General features: G+C 37.3%; 1 protein-coding gene across 1 annotated transcript; it reads left to right on the forward strand.

The window, feature by feature from the left end:
* The first annotated feature begins 4,455 nt into the window (after positions 1–4,455).
* LOC139128740 (uncharacterized) lies at positions 4,456–19,224 on the forward strand. The gene is made up of 5 exons (XM_070694470.1): positions 4,456–4,691; positions 16,059–16,391; positions 16,813–17,097; positions 18,307–18,584; positions 18,964–19,224. Exons 1-4 carry the CDS (start codon positions 4,616–4,618, stop codon positions 18,411–18,413), a joined length of 801 nt encoding a protein of 266 aa, XP_070550571.1. The 5' UTR covers positions 4,456–4,615; the 3' UTR covers positions 18,414–18,584; positions 18,964–19,224.
* Positions 19,225–19,895: the final 671 nt, after the last annotated feature.

The following is a 19,895-nucleotide window of genomic DNA, read 5'->3' on the forward strand; positions in this document are numbered from 1 at the left end:
GCCACGGCCGCTTCACAAACACGACTGACCTATGTAGACGACAAGAAATGTCATCTCAACTGTCACAGTGAATAAACAAAGCAAACAAAGAAATATTGAGGAAGATTGAAGTATAGGATTGGAGGGCGACCTCCAAAGAATTACCGAGAATGGCATTGAGGGATTTAGGGTTGTACGCAATCTGACTAAAATCCGATATTGTAATGGGCCGATCTTTTTTTCGCTACTATCGTATTACTGTATTTGTTATCTGCAGTCCTCCGCTTAAGATATAGCGAGGGGAGGACGCAGAAAAAGATCTTAATTCGATAGCGTAAAAAAGACCGACTCATCTTAACATCGGATTTTAATCAGATCGGGGCTATACGGAAAGTGCAACCACAATTAGTGTCCAAATAAGGTATGCATAGCTCACGGTTCGCTCTTCGCAAACCTGGAACAAACGCGCTGTTCAAAGATTTGAACGTACTAGATTCAATACGATATGTCGATATAAGACAGATAATGACACAAGCAACGAGTGACTTGTCAAGCCCTAAAGCCCCATATACACTTAATAACAAACACACTTCCAGAATATACGTTGTAAGATTAATTCGACAACCTACTATAAAGTACGTATGTTCTTTTCTGTAGTGTAATCTCAAGGTTTTTGGTACATATTCCATGATAGCTATTCTGTTTGCAGTGCACAGTACCTTGCTTTACTCTCGGAATCTGAATACCTGTTGTACAACTAACAGCTCGACCTTTAACAATTGTGTATGGATTCCACAAGGCTGTAGTTGTAAACTGAATTTTAGTCTAGACTAGAGTTCCCCTTGCCAGTAATTGAGTTACATTTTATGGGCAATGCGTAGTGTGTTCATTTAATCCATCTCTAGACTGGGAAAAGGAAGATTTTCGTTATCTCAGGAACAACAATATGAATGTCACCAAATGTTACATCTTTCGGCCCTTTGCTCCTCACTTGTTACCAGGTCAATGGGGAAATGAGCGTTGCTTATTTACAAAGTGGCTATCCAAATTATTGTAAACGGCATAATGATATCTATGACAGGTAAAGAAAACAATATTATAGTTTTGTTTCGTACTTAAGGTGGTATGTGCCTCGAAATTGAAAGACTTAAACTTTTGCTCAAACTTTGAACGATTCTCTTAATAAATCAATAATAAAAATCGGAGGGTCACCGTGTAAATTCTTCCTGAAGAAAAAAATTGCTCAAGATTGAACGACATTTTAATTCAAAATTGTCTATATGTGTTAACTCTAGGGAGAAAAATGACTTTTGAGAAACTGAATTGGTTAAATTTTCTCTTACACAAGAGAATTAAATTGAGCACCCACAATTTATAGATCAGAAACGAATTGTAAAAGTTTGAGAGTCCGAATATCTGTCTCCGAGGCGTGTTCTATCCTAATCTAATCGCTGAGATACAGGGGTATGTCTGTTAACAGCGAGATTTGTTAAGAGCTACTGCATTTACAGCCAGATGACATGATAGTTGTTGTCTCAGAGATAATTGTTAAACAATTTTCCGCGTTATAATTGATCTTCAATTTTTATTTCATTTTTTGTTCCGCTTTAGACATAGCCACGAGCCAGCTTGTTGAATAGTATAAGGGGAACAGACTGAAGTTTTCCAGTCAACTGATTCATCATTTGAAAGGGAGAAAAAGAGAACTGAGGACTGAAACAAAGACACTCGTTATTTCCCTTCGAGTTTGCACATCGATGCCAAAAGTGCCTACTGTAGAAAGTAAAGCTGTTATTTTTGCACGAAAGTAGAGCTATTATTTTAGCGCAAATACTGATGAAGGCCGTGTGATAGGGGAAGGCAGCAAAGACAGACATACAGAGAACCTGACGTCCACTCTCAGTGTTTTACTACTAATTAGATTGGATATTTTGCATGGAGATGGTCACGATGACATGGCTTCATATTACTTTTTAAGTAAAATCTTAGCGACACGTTGCAGTCATTTTGTTCAGGGAAGATATTCCGTCTTCTCCCGTAAGGATGCCCTTGACACACCGATTACAATTTGAATTTTTACCACTTACGACTAAATTTAACATCGGACTAATTGTCAGCCGTAAGGTCAGACTTTACATTCAAGTAGGCTGTACTGCCGAATTGAACAAGAGGACATCGAACACGATTTTGCCGGTTTGCCCATCAAGAACGAACACATTGGATATTTACGAATACTTAAAACTAAAAATGGAACTATAAAGTTACTGCGTATGAATCAGTCGCTTTCACGATTGATATTCCTATGCGCCAGTGGCTAACTGACTACGCATGCGCTGGTTCAATATACTATAATACGAGTAACAAGAAGTGTACCCGACTAAATTCATGAGCGCCGCCGTGATGTTCTGCTAGTGCTTGTAAAGACACAAATACGGAACATGCGAAGTATTATTTCTGAAAACTCCATTAATAAAAAAGAACCATATCGATTAAGTAGTATTATTCCACACCTCTTACAAAATAAATAAAAATGTCGTTACCATCACGCCTAAAACATTGAAAAAAGAGAAAAATATGGTGAATATGAGCGAGGGACACACGCCAAGAAAGCTCGCATTGAAGTTGAAGAAGATCGAAGTTCACACTTAGAAGAGCGCCCTTTGTGTCAATAACTAGATGCAAAATTACCTAGATTACTCAGTTTTTAGACGGAACGCTGACTTTCAGCTTAGGGGTACAGTTGCTATTGCAATGATAGTGATGTCACAATACGTTCCTTATTTATTAAAGACAACGGGGGTTGTTATCATGGCTAAAATTGCCAATTTATGTCCAACTTCTTGACAGATTAAACAGAAAATCATACCTACCCGGGTCTGACACAGCATATACTTCCTTCAGAAGGTAAACTGAGTGTTTGAATTTATTGTTTATGCAATGCGTAGTGATCATTCTGTATACAGCAAGTATAACAATTAATTTTATTGTACTCCTTCTAAATTAATATTATAGGGCTCAGCCCTTGGTGTCGCGCCATGGCGCCAGGGGTTAAGATTGGCAATGTTATTTGTATTGATTCATGATAAACTGTAATTGTTACTTCATAAACGTTTATATGACAACTATGCCCAGTTTCCCTCTGATGAAAGCAGTTCACGTACTTACACGACGTCAAACCCTGCAGCAGCAGCAGGGCAGGTATAGATTTTCTGTAGCGTGTAAAAATTTTGATTGATAACAGTCTATTGCGTTAAACAAGGGACGTATTATGCAATAATTATCATTGCAATGGTAACCGCACTGCCCACCTTTCACTTGCAAGCTGAAAACTATAGCGTTCCCTCTAAAAACTTGCAATTTTTGAATCTAATTATCGACACAGGGGGCGCTCTTCTATAATTCAATCCCAGCATTCTTTGCGTATGCCCCCGTTCATAAGCACGACAGTTTTCTCCGTTTATCTATATCAACGATACTTTGTATCAGCGACAAGGTGTATAATAACATTTACTGGCTAATAAAAGAGGTATATTTTATAAAAGGCATGTTATATCATAGTAATTTGTTTCGTATTTGTTTATTTACGAGTACTCAAAAAAAAACATGGCGGCGCCCATGAAAGAAGGGTACACTTCCGGTTACTCGCATAGTATATTATGAATAAGCGCATGCGTAGTCAGTAAGCCGCTGGCGCGACTACTAATCATCAATTATTACTATGATGAACCGTGTAAGCATCAACTGTGCATCTTCAGGAAATAAAGTTTTTAATTTTAACCTCTGGCGCGACAAAGGTTGCGCCCTATAAGATATTAGCAATGATATTGCAAAGCACAGAGCAATGCAGGCAAAAAACTCACCCCAGTTATGCTTCAAAAGCTGAGGCGCAATTATAACATTTTAATACAACAACATCTAGCAGGTTTGTATATACAGTGACGTTTTGGTATACGACACTTCGGCCACACCAGCAGCCCCTCTTATGCTTTCTTTTTTCAACACTCGGGTCGAAGTTTTCGAAAATAACCTCAACTTTCATAAAAAAAAAGAACTGAAATGTTTGCCCCCGGTTCGCGATACAATCGGTTCCTTTCCTTTTGCGTTCCAATTTTTACAAAAAATAAAATAATTGAAAAGTTAACCTTAATACGTGACTTGATCTTTGAACTGAAAAGTATGATTTACATCCATAAATTTCACCGTGGGATAACAAACAAACACGATTCATACTAAGCTCGTTCCACATGCCAAGCGAAGACATCAACTAAGTTGCACAATCCTCGCAAATGACCTTTTCAATTTTGATTGATTTTCTTTTGCTCACCTAATATCGGCGACAAGTACGTGACAGGCGAGGGTGCTGACGAAATTTGCATTTGAAAACTAAAAGGAGCTAGATCTACGAGCAGTCATGCAGAATATTCGCTCTCGCTTGCTTACCTCTGTTTTCGCGCAGACCCAGGTCAACGTGGGGACAAAACTCAAGCCAAGCATGAACTTCATTTTTGCCCTTCGATGATTGCGTTGTCCTGTATTTTACGACGCTAGCTGTTTTGTAGAGTCGTTAAGGGTGTCACTCGCCACAGGTGCAGAAATAACCAAAGTGACAGACGAGTAAGAAACCCTGAAACATAAGATGCCATTCACTGAATCGAAGTTTTCCTTCGTCGTCTGCGTTCTTTACTGGCTACTACTTTCACAGGCGGAAGTCGGTAAGTTCACTATGTGATGATTACTGTTACCGTAAAGATGGTTGTCGTATAAAGTCCTATCCTGACGATTTTGAGAAAGCAAACAAACGAAGAAAACGGTGAATCAAAAAGCGAGTTATAATTTTAGGAAAATTCTTCAGTCAAATCTATTCAAGTTAGCAAGGTATGACACACTGGCAGGTCGGGGTACAGATAGACATTGATGTTTGATTTTCGTCAATGTTTTTTTCCATAGAATTTTTACCTCCGGTCTTTTCCCGTACTGCGTACATTCATTAAAAATTACCTGACAAATAAATTGCACATTCGGTTATTATCGAGGAATATAATGGTGGCAGTCCTATGTCAGCTAACATTCATATGCAACACGTGTCAATTTGAAAACAAAAAAAACATACGCAAGCAAACTTACATTTAATAGGGGGCTTTCAGGTCACAAATTTACACTAACAAATGGGGTATGAATTTCACGAATACTAGGCAATAGTTGAATTAATTAGAGCGAAGACATAGACTTAAAACCTGCTGTTAAAAGATTTTGTACAAACTGTGATATTTTTAATGTTCGTTCATTTTAAAAATTAGATTTACAAAAAGTGTGTATGATCATTTTCGCTCCCCTTGCTGTATAACTTATACCGAGTTAATCAAAATTTTAAAAAGGCGTAAATGTGATATATATACCACAGTGTCCGGGTGATCTACTTGACAATCTGCTTACTCAGTCTAGTAATCTGCTTGACAAGCAGTCGGGTCACTCGGCCGTAGACCAACCCAGTCCGACAACCTTATAAACATGCCTTGAAAGCAACTCGACCATAATCAAACTAAGTCTGACATCACAACTCGATATTTGCATTTTTTTTATTTCCGTGTACTTTCAATAGTGTAACAAACAGAGTTAAACATAAGGAATTGCAGTATGCCTGTAAGAGTATAGATAAGCTACAATCTCTCGAAATCATTGGAAACAAATTATAGAAACAGACAATGTCTAAAAGCAGTAGCGAGTCTTTCAAGAAAATTGATCACGTGACATCCTACTCAACTCATCATTGGTGGTGATTGTTTATTTTTTGAAATCTGTAATGGCGAGGGCGTCTCAATTATAATAGTAAAGTGCGAAATGACGAATGATGAACGTTGACGACAAAATTAACCCTTTATGGTGTAAATCCGGCGAAAAATTGATGTTCTCTGCTTTTAAGATTTATGACGTCGGGTATGGTCCCCGGTTATGTAACAAAGGCTACTGAGAGATGATGATGTTCCAAGATCGTATATTTTCTGTTCTAAATGCATGTTATTTTTTTTCAGTCGATGAAATGTGGTATTCAGTTGGTCCAAAATTATTTAAAAATTACAGAAAATTCATAAAAAGTGGGGAAATGTTGCACTAAAATTTTGGTGGGAAAAATTACAGCTAACTATATTATCATCCGTGGTGCATATACGAATACAGAGATTAACACAGCAAAGTATAACGCACTCAGTGTTGTGCAATGGCTTGTTTTAGCAAACGGATACAAGTATAAGGACTGAAGTTAAGTTTTCAATAACATTCGACCTGACACAGGTACGGCTAGAGTTGACAAATCAAGTCCCCGCCATTGTATATTGCAGTGTGAGTAGAAATAAACTGCACTTTACAGGCATTAAATTGGCAAATGTTAAAGCTAATGGAACAATAGACACATATACAGTTGACGGAAAACACAATCTACAATACAAAACTGCTTGAGTGCAGCATGACTTCTTTATTGTGCGACTAGAGGGGTCATGACCTCTGACCTATTCTGCAACTTAAGCCATGCATGCACGTCGTTTATCAATAGCTAGCAGATCTAGACACGCCTTTTTTTAAGAAGCTGGGCTCACTGGAAAAAAGTGAGTCTAATTCAGTTGTAAAGGAAATAATTGCAGAAGAAGATAGTACGTATTCAAATTAAAGAACCAGCCGTTGACGTATATTAGAGTGAATTATATGGCTCACACTTTTTCCAGGGTCAATCGTCCTAAGAGTCATGTCTTTACAAAGAAATGCTGATAAATACTGCGTCACTTGTGTGAACAATGATCGCCCAGCGCACTTAGGCCCCTTGATTGACCTTTGTGTTTTACATTCAGCTAAGTGTTTAAATGCCTGTGAGTAGCTCTCCATTGTGTCATAAATACTAGTAAGTCTACAACAGTGAGCAATTGCTCGTTTCCACTCTTTTCCTACGCGTAGATTTTGTAGTAACAGTCTTCCCAGTAATATCTCATCAATCTTCCCAGTATGAACTTCAAAGAAAGCTTTCAAAGTGAACACAGCCAATTTAAACATGAACGACAGTGTAACACGGAAATTATAACAGCGAATTTGTCAGTGAAATCATATCGAAACACCGCGTACAAGATGTTTCCTCTGGTAAGAACTCCCCCCCCCCCCGGAAAGGACTCTCTCTATTTCTATGTGACTTGGTTTACATGCAAAATTATCCGGATTAAATTGAAGGCACTAGTAAACCATTATATGCATAAAATGTACAACCTACTACAAAGAGATTTCACATCGATCAGGGAGAGTTGAAAATTTCATGAATGTCAACGTAATGGATTATGAACGTTGATGATAAGATTACGATTTTTCGATGTTGCTGCTTCACTAACATACTGCAATGAAATGTTATTTTAGTGATTCTGCTTGACCCGTCAACTTTCGACCGAAACCAACTCGACCACAGCCCAAAGTTTACCTGATCAATTTTGTTTTGTTTCTTTTGTTGTTGTCGTTTGTTGTTGTGTTTTTGGGGGAGGGGGAGCGGCCAACACATACCGACAAAAATCCGCCTTAAACATTGAGAAATAAGATTTAACCATAGACCCCAGAGAGAAACATCTCTGACTAGGGTCTGTAATTTAACGAATATTCATTAGGAATTTATCTTCTTTTTCGTTTCCCTTTGTCCGTTGGTAGATCAGGTCAACGTGAGGACACTTATAGCTTGGTAAACAAGGAACACCTCCAGTATAGTGGCCCCTTTCTGATTAATATTCTGTTCCAAGTGTCCGGCTTGTGGTCAACTCTTGTGTTCTGTACATGCACGTATACATTCATATGCGCGGTGTCGGGATATTACACGGAAGGGACGTGTGACAATGATGAGAAAGTACTACGTTCTAGCCAACTGTCGCACTCTACTGCCATTCTCACCACTACTACAGGCGAGAAATTCGGGTCCTCACCAACATGTGGTGAGAACTGTTCCGATTCTCGACCGATTCTCGCCGGTGGTATGGACAATCCTAATGGTTTCTGGTAAGACTGCCTAACTGACCAGTGAGAATTTCAAGACTCACGGTAAACAGATAATTTTCCTATCACCGATGGGAACCAGGCTGCCAAAAAGTTTCATCTAATGTTAGTGAGAAAGAGAATTTCAAAACTCTTCAGTATCACTCAATCGATGTACAAGTGAAATTAATCAGGTAAAAGCAACAAATAGAAAATCACAATAAAATAGGGTCAACACGAATCGCTGTTCGGTGGTAGTAATAGGTGTCCGGCATTGTTAGCATGCACACCAGGTTTGTCAGAAAGCAAACCTATAATCGAGGATTTTGTTGAAGTGTTGGCAGATTTAAAACTTGTGATTTCTGAAAACATATGAAAGACATCATGCTCCTCTGCTGTGTTGCATAAACAATGTCAACCAAAGTGAAATTATAGACAGTTAGAAGAGACTAAGTATTATACCATTGCCAAAAATTATCTCGCATTGTACTGGAGTACGCTCTCCCATGCCACCAGACAATAACCTAGTATTCTGCTTGACATGACCTCGGGGTCGACTCGGCCTCAAACCAACTAGACTCAAACAAACTCGGTCACTCACGCTCTCCCTAACTCCGCGTTGAAACATCACGGCCTAAGGCCAATACGGCGAAAACCAATTTAGCCTGACCCCACCATCGACCGAAACCAATTCGTTCGAAGTTTCGATGAAGGTAGTACGTGCCAACATGTTTGTTTGAAAAAAAAATCAAATAATGTATTAGAAAAATGATCAAAATAATCATGATTTTTGTCTTCTCATTGATTCATCAAATTTAGGTGTTCTTTGGTCCGTCTATTAGAAACGCTGCGGATTCCCCAAGGACGAAAACGTCTCCCAGGGTCATTATTATTACAATGTGCATTGGCATAGTACTATTCCTTGTTGTCCGATTCACTCAGACTAAGTGCTATCCTGATTGAAACTGCATGTACCGAAAACATGTCACCACGTTAGGTATAACTAAACATATTTAGTATCGTTATAATCTTCAGGTCGTCCGCGCCTCAAAAATGAAAGACTTCAAATTTGTTTCAGACTGTCTTTTAGCTTACCTTCAACCCTTCAAATTAGCTTACCTTCAACCCTTCAAAATCAAGACTTGAAATCGGGGGTCAGCTTGAATTTGGTACTAAAGAAAAAATAACCCACATAACATATTTACGGATGTTTTAAAGTCAAAATGGCCAACATGCCTGTTATGCGTACTTAAACTTCCGGATTTTCACAAAACGAAGAACGCGAAAATCCATTTGCTCCATAAGCATTAAAACGAGTGTTCACTTTGGAAATGAATACTAGTGCGGAGTAGAATTCGCTAACATTCCACGGTACTGCCGTCTGCGTTGTTGAGTTAAAAATTGACATTTCTAGGTGTTTTAAGAGGAGCAAAAGCAGTTTTACAAATAGACATACGGGTAATTTGTCAAAGGTTATAGCCATATCGGAGTGTTCAACACAAGGTACAGTCAGTATAGGGGCAGGAGAAAGTACTGTACAAAGCAGAGCACCAGGATGCATGTATGTTATCGCCAGCGGCTACGAGAGTCGTAAAGCTTTGACCCGTGGTGTAACTTTAACGATGTATTGACGTCGTCTATCAATAGCTATTTAGACCGGAGACAGTAGAGGGAGTGGGGCCACTGTCTATCGCCAGCCACAGCTCGTTTGATAAACTGGAATTACTGAAAGACGAACTTTGTTTCATTTGTAAAGAAATGCAAAAAATGGTGTGAATGAATAACTTCTCTTAAACACAAGATGTTTTTTTTTTACTTATTTTTGAGTGAGTGGGTTCAGAAAACTTTTTCCGGGGTCGAATCTCTACTGGGTAGTCTATGCTCCGTTCAATGACACGCGGAAATACACTATACTGGTTGTGTAAAACACTGATCGCTCATGGCACAAGGATTGACCCTCCTGCGCGCACCCGGCAGGCTCGTGAGACAATCAGTGGTGCAAGTTATCAAGTACTAGCTCTCAGCTGTTTTGTTGTTAATACTATTACTGTTCTATCGTTCTGTTGTACCGTTAACATTTACAGGTTTCCAATTTAAATTTCCCGTTTAGTTCCTCGATCTTCATAAATGTTGGGCTAAACAAACAAGACAAGACAAAAAAGTCACGAAAAGTACATCAGACTTCACATCTAATTTTTGTAACGAAATAAGGCAAACTACTTGACTGAACTAGATTAATATGAAACTGTATGAAGTTTCAAGTTAAGGCGGTATTCGCCTCGAAAACAAAACATTTGAGCTTTTGCTCTAACTTTCTCCATGGAATATTTCAACCTTCCTCTTTCAAAATCAGGAGTAACAACTGGGGTCACCGTACAACTTTTGGTGCAAGAGAAACAATTACTCAAGATTTAAAAACTCTGAAATTCAAAATTGCCGCTACCCCTGTGTTAGCTCTATGGATTACAAAATTCTATTTTCGCCGAAAACTAACATTAAAAAGTTTTCTTACTCCAAGAGCCCCTAAAGTGCTAGATAAGAAAAGAATTGTAGAAATCCGAGAACTATAGATCTCGATAAATGATGGTCGCCAAAATTTTCCCTTCAAATTTGGCTCGTTCAGAAAAAAAAATCGATTTGCCAATTTTACGTCATCAGATTCCAATGATAGCGTCTCAAAATTATATCACAGTCACCATAATAACGAGAAAAAAAGGAAATCCAGTAAAGCTTAGGGAGCGTTCAGTTATTATGGCCGGGGGTGGGCCGGCAAATTCTTCCTGCGCATCAGTCAAAATAAGTGAACCCCCCTACCCATTGTACCAAAAAATTGATGACCCCCCTTTCAAGATGACAAAAATTTAATGACCCCCCCCCTTCCCCACACATTGCTTGTGTAATCCTGCACACACAAACACCTCGGGGGTATGGAGCAATAGAATCCCCCCAAAAAAGAGCTTAGATTTTTTCAAATGACCTTCCTTACAAAACTTAAAAGATGTTAATGATTAGATTTCCCCTTCTGACTTGCTATAATTTTGAAGTTATCCCTCAAAGGGGTTGGACAGAAATTACTGGTGGATCGCAATATTTTGTGCAAGCGTGTGTAAAAAATTTTGATATGTGCAAGCGTGTGTGTACAAAATTTTGATATTTGGATTTAATTAAAAATCAGCTGTTGATAATGTTGATTCACCATACATGGTATACATATATTTTCTCATACATGTTGAGAAATCTATGTAATACTTTTTCAGTGCAAAACTATATATGTGCATTTATAGATATTTGATAATTTACATAAATGTACTTAAATGAAATAGGGTTGTTACAACTGGCATGCGGACAAAAAGTTTTACCGTAGAATTTCACCAAAAATGTTCATCCTATACATGGGAGTCAATGAAAAACTTGGTATACTTGTGCATATACAGATGTTCAATAATTAACATTATTTTACTTGATTAGAATATGATGGTTAAAGGTGCATATTTTGTGTACACGAAATCTGATTATGGAACTTCACTGCAAATGTTCATCCACTATACATGGGAGTCTATGAGGAAAGTATGAATAATTTTTTTCCAATACAAAATAGGTAAGCCTATGTATTTATGTACTCTCGATTATTGATATCAATGTACTTGATTAGATTAGGGTGGTAACAAATGGATGCGTTCGCCAGAAATTGGATTTTGGATTAATACAATGTAGATTCACTGTACATGGGAGTCGATGAGGAAAATGAATATTTTTTTTCCAATACAAACTATCAAAATCTGTGTATTTATAGACATTTCATAAATCATTTTAAGTACTTAGTTAGCCTAGGATGGTTAAAGGTTGAAATGTGTGCAAGAAATTGGATTTTGGAATTTCACCGAAATGTTGATTCACTATACATTGGAGTCTATGAGAAAACTAAGAATATTTTTTTTAAATGCTAAACTAAATTAATTTGTGCTTTTATAGGTGTTTGATAATTGATACAAATGTACTTGATTCAAATAGGGTATTTAAAAGTTCACATGTGGACAACAATTATGATATTGCAATTTCATCTAAAAGTATTATTTAACTTTTCATGGTACTAGTAGTCTCAGTACAGGTAACTGTTAAATGATTTCCCTGACAAAACTTACTATATCTCTAATACCGGTATGTAAGTAATTGTTCATCGCCCCCAGTGCAGTGAGCTTGATTAACGATAAGACAAGCCTCAGAGTTGTCAAGTCAAGATGTTCATGTGACAGATAATTATACTTTTGTTCAGATTTACAGGTGAATAACTTCAGAGAATGAAATCATATAACGAATCATTTTTATCTCCCAGAATATTTCTCAACACTGAAAATGCTTTTTGACGGGACGAATACTTATGAAAATTAAGTGACCCCCCCTTCTGAGCTGTTTGAAAAATACACGACCCCCCCTTGCAGTTTTAAAATTTGAGGTGACCCCCTGGATTTTGCCGGCTCATTCCCGGCCATAATAACTGAACGCTCCCTTAAATGCAATCGATTCCCTAATTCTGATGATCAAAATGCCACTCCAGTTGATAATGACTTCGAGAAAAAGGTTTTCGCTACTCTAGGTAAAAATTGAACATGACTTACAGTCATCATGCATGAGATAAGGCGCTGAAATAAGAATACTAGCTTTCAAAACATACTCTGAAATCAAAGATACCCTGTTCCATGGAACACCAATATAATATAACAAGTTAATGCCTGTCGTAATCCTGTTATCCATGGCATCAATCCACCCTCCCTCCCTCCCCTCTCCCTCTCTCTCTTTCCCTCTCTCTTTTCCCCTCTCTCTCTCTCTCCTCTCTCTCTCTCTCTCTCTCCTCCCTCCCTCCCTCCTCCCCCCCCCTCTCCCTCTCTCTCTCTCCTCCTCTCTCGCTCTCTCTCTCTCTCCTCTCTCTCTCTCTCTAACCTTCTCACTTCTGTCTGATGATTGCAGGATACATGAAACTTAAGTAACAGATGTCATTACTTTGTACTTGAAGTAGTTCTGTTATTATTTATAACGCTCTACTTCAGTATCGAGCGCTGCAATTCCTCAATAGGACATCTTATATATATATATATATATAAATATATATATATATTATATATATATATATATATATATATATATATATATATAATAAGAGAACGCAGACAACAATTTTACAAAACAGAGTTATAAAGTATTTCATCATACATAGATTTTAAAGGTATACTGTCACCTATTCAAATTTTGCCACAGTTACCATGGAAAGAGAAAATCTAACCAATCACAGATTTTAAGCGGGTGGCCGCTTTTAACAAATAGCGCCCACACAAGGACACTTTGAATACCAAGGAACACCCCTTTGACATATTTGACATGGGCATATTTAAATTACAGGAGACTTTAATCGATGATGTTAAACGTACGGACAATCAAACGGACAATCAAACGAAGTGTCAAAGCCTTTGTGGTTTTACGAGTAGAACGGTTGAAAACAAATCTTTGCCCTTTAATTTATATTTAGCTGGGTATAGAGCACGTCTTTGAATAGCTAGTGGACACACCTTAATCGATTGGTTTGGTTTCATGAAAGGAAGACTTTGATGAGGTCGCTATGGAATGCAAAGTAGTATGTGCATGCTTAACTTCACGCTGTGAACAATAATCTAGCATAGTTACACGTCCTGCACTCTCTTTTTTGGTGGTGAGATTTTCTTATAGTCACAGATACAACGAAAATACATTCTACGTAAATATGGTGGACATGTTAAAACGCGAATTGACAAACAAGGGGAGCAGACGAGGGAAGATTTTTGCACACAGTTCTATATCCGTCAACGTAGAACGGAATGGCCTGTACATAAAAAACTCAACATCTCGACGGTTTTAGCAAAATAGTTACGTGACGCTAGTCATGACGTCATTGAATGCATCTTGAAGGTACCGGACGGGTTTCGTTCCTTCATGAACGAACCTCGAAATCAAAAGCCATCGATTCAAAGTATTTCAAGAACTGTATCGGAGACTTCTGTATTGACCCGAGTCTTTCAAAACTGACAATCGCTAAACAAGCGAATATTTTACATGGCCTCTGAAACCTCTTGAGCTCTGAACGCATTTTCGGTGAGGAATTGAAGTGGCAACAACCCTAACATACAAGCGAAAACATTTGCAGAGTTGTTCAGAATCTTCTTAACTGGTCGTGGGCAATTTTTGCACGGCTCCATCCCGCGACCATGTTTTATGCATCTCTTGGTGATATGTAGGTTACCCTTTTCTGGGGGGGGGGCACACTTTTATAGTGTCATAAATGGGCAACAAGACTCGTATTTCTTTCTTTCCTGCACCAATTTATACACAATACCTGCAGTAATAGTGAAGTGGCGAATGATCAACACTATTAAACACATGTTGAAACCTGTCGTACCCGAATATTGTTCGACGAAAACATTCAGTGTAGCTTTCATACAGGGACCCATGTTGAGGTGAGATTTTGGTCAGACTAAACCCAGCGGTCAGAGGTCACACTTCTGCGAGGTCATGCATGTATTGTCGCTTCACTGGAACGCGGAAAAAGACAGCAGAGGTTAAGTAAACTAATACAACACCCGATCATCTGTTTTGTTATGTTTATGTACTATATGCTGAGTCATAATGTTAAACAGTTGATGTTATGAAGGAAATTTTTAAAAAGTTCAGAGTGCATCCACAAGAAACATCTGTAAACAAGTGCGTTGAACTGTTTTTGTATTTGAGTTTTCTTTATAATCAGACTTACACTGTGAGTGATTGAACATAAATGACATGCCTGAAACGTAGAATAGATGTTTATGTTCTACTGTCGCCGAAAGCAGGTATAATTTTAGTCTTATTTTACTAGCACATAAACACTATACAGTCATCCAAGTTAAATGGTTGTGTTTTGTGTTTGAGCGGTGTTTTGCCCCTGAAACCTAGAAGCCTTCATCAAGATCGAATTTTCACTTTCAGGTAATCTCTGTAATGGAAACAAATCGTAAAGTCGAACACAGCTTATTGTGAAAAGAAAGCTAACAATAAACACTTTACAAACATATAAGCAGGGCAAATGAAACATGCGAAAACTTGCCAAAATTAATATATTTCTTGCAAAACTGTCGACATTATGCTATGACAATACAAAACTGAATCGTTTTGATTTTTAAACAAATTAAACATCTTGCACTTTGTTTTTGTACGCCTTATGACATCAAATTTAGCTTACCAAAGCCATCGACACGCTTTAAAATTCCTTTTACGCATTCTTTGGCTATTCCGAAACTCGTCTGAAAAATACATAGTATTCTACTTGTAGCAATGTCTATCTTGTATAAGTCACAATGTTAGGGCCTGGTCAGTTTATTAGGCCCTGGGGGCAGTGCATGCGTTTTTTGCGGAAATCAAAAAGTGGTTGACCAAGCGGCTGACCATTCCAACTTTCGGAAACAGGGTCATCCCCATGAGACAAAGGTAAAACAAACATGTGATATATATATATATATATATATATATATATATATATATATATATATATATATATATATATATATATATATATATATATATATATATATATATATATATATATATATATATATATATATATATATATATATATATATACACACACACAAAAATGTATACAATGTGCCCTCCCGGTTATCACCATAATGGCTTTACGGCAACCTCTGAACTTGGGCACAGAGAGTACGGTTATATATAATATATATATATATATATATATATATATATATATATATATATATATATATATATATATATATATATATATATATATATATATATATATATATATATATATATATATATATATATATAATATTATATATATATATATATATTTATATATATATAGTTGTGAATTTAGCTCTACTCTAGCATTGAGCATACATATATATATATACATATATATATATATATATACATATATATATATATATATATATATATATATATATATATATATATATATATATATATATATATATATATATATATATATATATATATATATATATATATATATATATATATATATCTGCATTTTTCTACAGGTGCAGTTACGCCAACACCTAGTCCTCCAATGGCAAGTCTGAACATAACACCCTCAGACACAGTCACTGTTGTGGGCAGAGACACACAACTAAATTGCAGTTTCCATCATGTTGGAAGCAATGTGCCCGCTTGGAAGTTCTACGATGGAGTTCGCTATGTCGAAGTCACGAGTGGTTCCACTTTACATCGAGAGGGATATAACGCGACTTTGGAGGCATCCAGCGGAGAGTATCATTTGATCATGCGCAATGCAACGTTAGCTTTGGCTGGGATCTACGAGTGTACATTGCTCGGTTCGAGTAGTTTCGCCAGGGCTGAGCTTGTGGTACTGGGTATGTATATGCGTCACCGACACTTAATTCACCCCTCGGTTGGTGAAAACTTCTGAGCGACTCCATACAGAATACAACAGAAATGATGACGTCATCAATTGTTAGAAAAAAAACCTGTAACACTCCTGTATAAATCTATACGTGTTTCTCGTATCTTCCTGAACTAATTATCATGAAGAGAGTTGCACACTTGTTTTAACCATGCATCAACTGCACTTTCGAAAACTAAAACACAAAAAACCATAACAAAAAACTACGAAATCAAAACAAAAAAGAACACCACAGCCTCCCTGTGAGGTTACCAGTTCTATATTTACCCAACTTTGTGTGTGGACTGTAATATGATTTTAATGTTATGTTGTTATATGCAAAAGTAATTTTATGCTTCACCACTCAATAACTTGACTTTCTATAATGACAGAATACGGGCCTGTATGTGGGGTCAGCCCAGGTCACACGGTAGTATCAAACCAATCAGAATCAACATTCACCTGTCATGTCGACGGTGGCTCCTGGGGTGACCTCGTGTGGTTAAAGAACGGCGAGGAAATCTCGCGCGCCAACGATTCGACAAATGAATATTCAACCAGACTTCAGAAGACAGACAATGGGGCGGTGTATAACTGCCGATACGAAAGCCAGAATATTTCGTCTGAACTTTGGCCTCAACTGACGTGTATAGACGACATATCTGTGGATGTGCAGTGTAGGTATATATTATTGGTATAAAATGGTTCAAAATGGTCAATTTCTATCCCCTGCTTATGTCAAATTTGCCAGTACAACAGTATTTCGCTTACATCTACCCAATGCTATTCAACACCACATAGTACATTCATTTCGAAGCTTATGGAGCGAATGATTTTTTAATCGTGTTAGTTTTGTGAAAAGTGATAGGCGGCTATATAGAATTTCAACTGTCGGTAAATATTGGGGAATTTTTTCACTGGTAGCAAATTCAGGACGACGATACTTAATTTCTACTCTTCTTATTCTTGATTTTGAGAAGGAATGGTTGAAAGTTTAAGACTTCCAATTTTTACCGACAATATAAGCTTAGAATTGAAAAACCAGTAACTGTGGGGTTTTTTTTATCGTAGCCTTTAAATATTATGTTATTAGGTCTGTCAAGTCATAGCAAGGGCGTTTCGTCACAAATGTGTGAAAATAGTGACTGACTACAGCAATAGCTCGCTTCCTGGTATGAAGTATATGCATTGTCTTATCTTACGTACTAGTGTGTAAGCAACGATTGCTAGTTCAAGTTTTTCAGAAAAAAACGAACAACACTATGCCATTATTGTTCACGTGGCTAAGTATTTATGTCTGGGTACAACGTGTAACGGTCAGTCTCCAGTCATTCATCAGCTAATGACCAGTCTCTAGATTGTTGTGTTATATCCAGTTGAATAAAGTAGCCTCTTAGATGTATACTAGTAGCTGCCTCCAGTATTCATTACATCCTTTGAGGATAAGACCGCTGCTTCCAATCTACCGATTGAGTGACAATATTATCATAAACCCAGTCACGTCACGCTGATAGTGACATCACAATTCATGACGCCCGTCTAGCGTAGCAAAAATGGAAAAACAAATGCCTGACAAGTGTTGTATACGCCCCCTCCTTTGCTTGAATTGTTTTGTATGCTTTAACAAAAAGCACGATTGGAACTAATTTGTGATAATTGGATGGTGAAGTAATGTCTTTACAATCTACAAATGTAAGCTCATCTGCTTTTCTTTTTACGTTACACTTTTGTTTTATATGAGTAATTTGAAATATTGCAACATTCAGCTATAGGGCAACTAACACTTTTGAGAAATTTGAAAAAGATAAAGATCCAATTTTCCTAAATTAGTTCCAATCGTGTTAAAAGTTATTTGTGCCAATGTATTATCTTTTTTATATGTACAGATCCTGCAACAGTGGCCGTGACCAACTACACCATTGGACCGTTCTCGAAGGAGATGAAGTCTTCGCAGTCTGTGAAATTACAGAGGACGGTAACCCTAAAAAACTGAATGCCTGGTACTGGTTAGAGCCTGATGGACGCAACAATTCAGACGGTGGGGTGTTAAATCTTGGCAGCGTCAGCAGACGAGACACTGGGACGTACACTTGTGTGGCTGAAAATATGTACTATGACAATAGCATTGGACGAGGCATCGCTTTATATGACGTCCACGTACATTGTAAGTATGGGAAAATGCAAATATTTTCTATTTGTTCGACACAAGACAGATCGAGAAACAAAATGATACAACGGCAAAGAAATCGGCGGTGTATATAATATGAGAGAGAGAGAGGAGAGAGAGAGAGAGAGAGAGAGAGAGAGAGAGAGAGAGAGAGAGAGAGAGAGACAGACAGACAGACAGACAGACAGACAGACAGACAGACAGACATCTACGTATTAGAAGAAACAAAAAGAGAATATGTGAAAGTCCTGTAATGTGGAAATCAGAAACGCATCACCCTTGATATCTATGCCAACCATAATGTACTGAAACTAATTTGTATCGTCAAGCGACTGAAAATGACAAATAAAATCAAATGATCATATTAATATTGCAGATTCACCGTCAGTACAGATAGAGGACCTGAGTGATGGTAAAGTGATTGAGGGCGACGTGTACGTCGCACGCTGCCACGTCGATGCATACCCCGAAGGCGATATGGCATGGACCGATGTCAACGATGACGTCATTAGCCATGACCAAGAACTTGTTATCGCAAATTCGCATAGAACCAATGCTGGAACATATACGTGTCATGCAAATAACACATTCTTCAATGGACAAATGGGATATGGAAATTCCTCGATTTTTATGGACGTACAATGTAAGTAAGATGGCACTTATTTATTAATCTTTTCAATAAATAAATAGCTAAATAAATAAATAAATAAATAAATATTATAAATAAATAAATAAATAAATAGATAAATAATAAATAAATAAATAAATAAATAAATAAATAAATAAATAAATAATAAATAAATAAATAAATAAATAAATAAATAAATAAATAAATGATTAATTAATTAAGTAAGTAAGAATAAAATAATAAATAAGTACGGTAATCAATAAATGACGTAATGAATAAGTTGATGAAATAAACAGATAATTGACTAAATAGATTGATAGATTAATCATTCAATCAATTAATCTATTAAATCAATCACATGTTTGTAGATTTCTCTGGTGTCAGCATTGAAGATAACAGTAACGGGAGAGTTATACTTGGAAATACGTTTACCGCTGATTGTGTTGCCGACTCTAATCCCGAGGCTGACTACAAATGGACTCGTCCAGACGGAAAAGTTTCAACCTCGTCGCAACTTGAGATCCCGTCAGCGCTCAAGAACGACACTGGCAACTACACATGCGAAGCGAACACAACGTTTTGGAACGGGTCGCTGGAAATAGCAAGTGCACATTTGTACTTGGACGTACAGTGTAAGTAAATGATAGCGGTTCCGGAGACACCTAATCGCGTTCGCAATG

The sequence above is a fragment of the Ptychodera flava genome, unplaced genomic scaffold (genome assembly GCF_041260155.1).
Source record: "Ptychodera flava strain L36383 unplaced genomic scaffold, AS_Pfla_20210202 Scaffold_66__1_contigs__length_654902_pilon, whole genome shotgun sequence".
NCBI classification, from domain to species: Eukaryota; Metazoa; Hemichordata; class Enteropneusta; family Ptychoderidae; genus Ptychodera; species Ptychodera flava.

Excerpts from the sequence above, each read along its gene's own strand:
- LOC139128740 (XM_070694470.1), top strand. The coding sequence starts at position 4,616 with ATGCCATTCACTGAATCGAAGTTTTCCTTCGTCGTCTGCGTTCTTTAC. Across the intron at positions 4,692-16,058 it reads ACTTTCACAGGCGGAAGTCG|GTGCAGTTACGCCAACACCT; the intron begins GTAAGTTCACTA and ends ATTTTTCTACAG. Across the intron at positions 17,098-18,306 it reads CATATCTGTGGATGTGCAGT|ATCCTGCAACAGTGGCCGTG; the intron begins GTAGGTATATAT and ends TTATATGTACAG.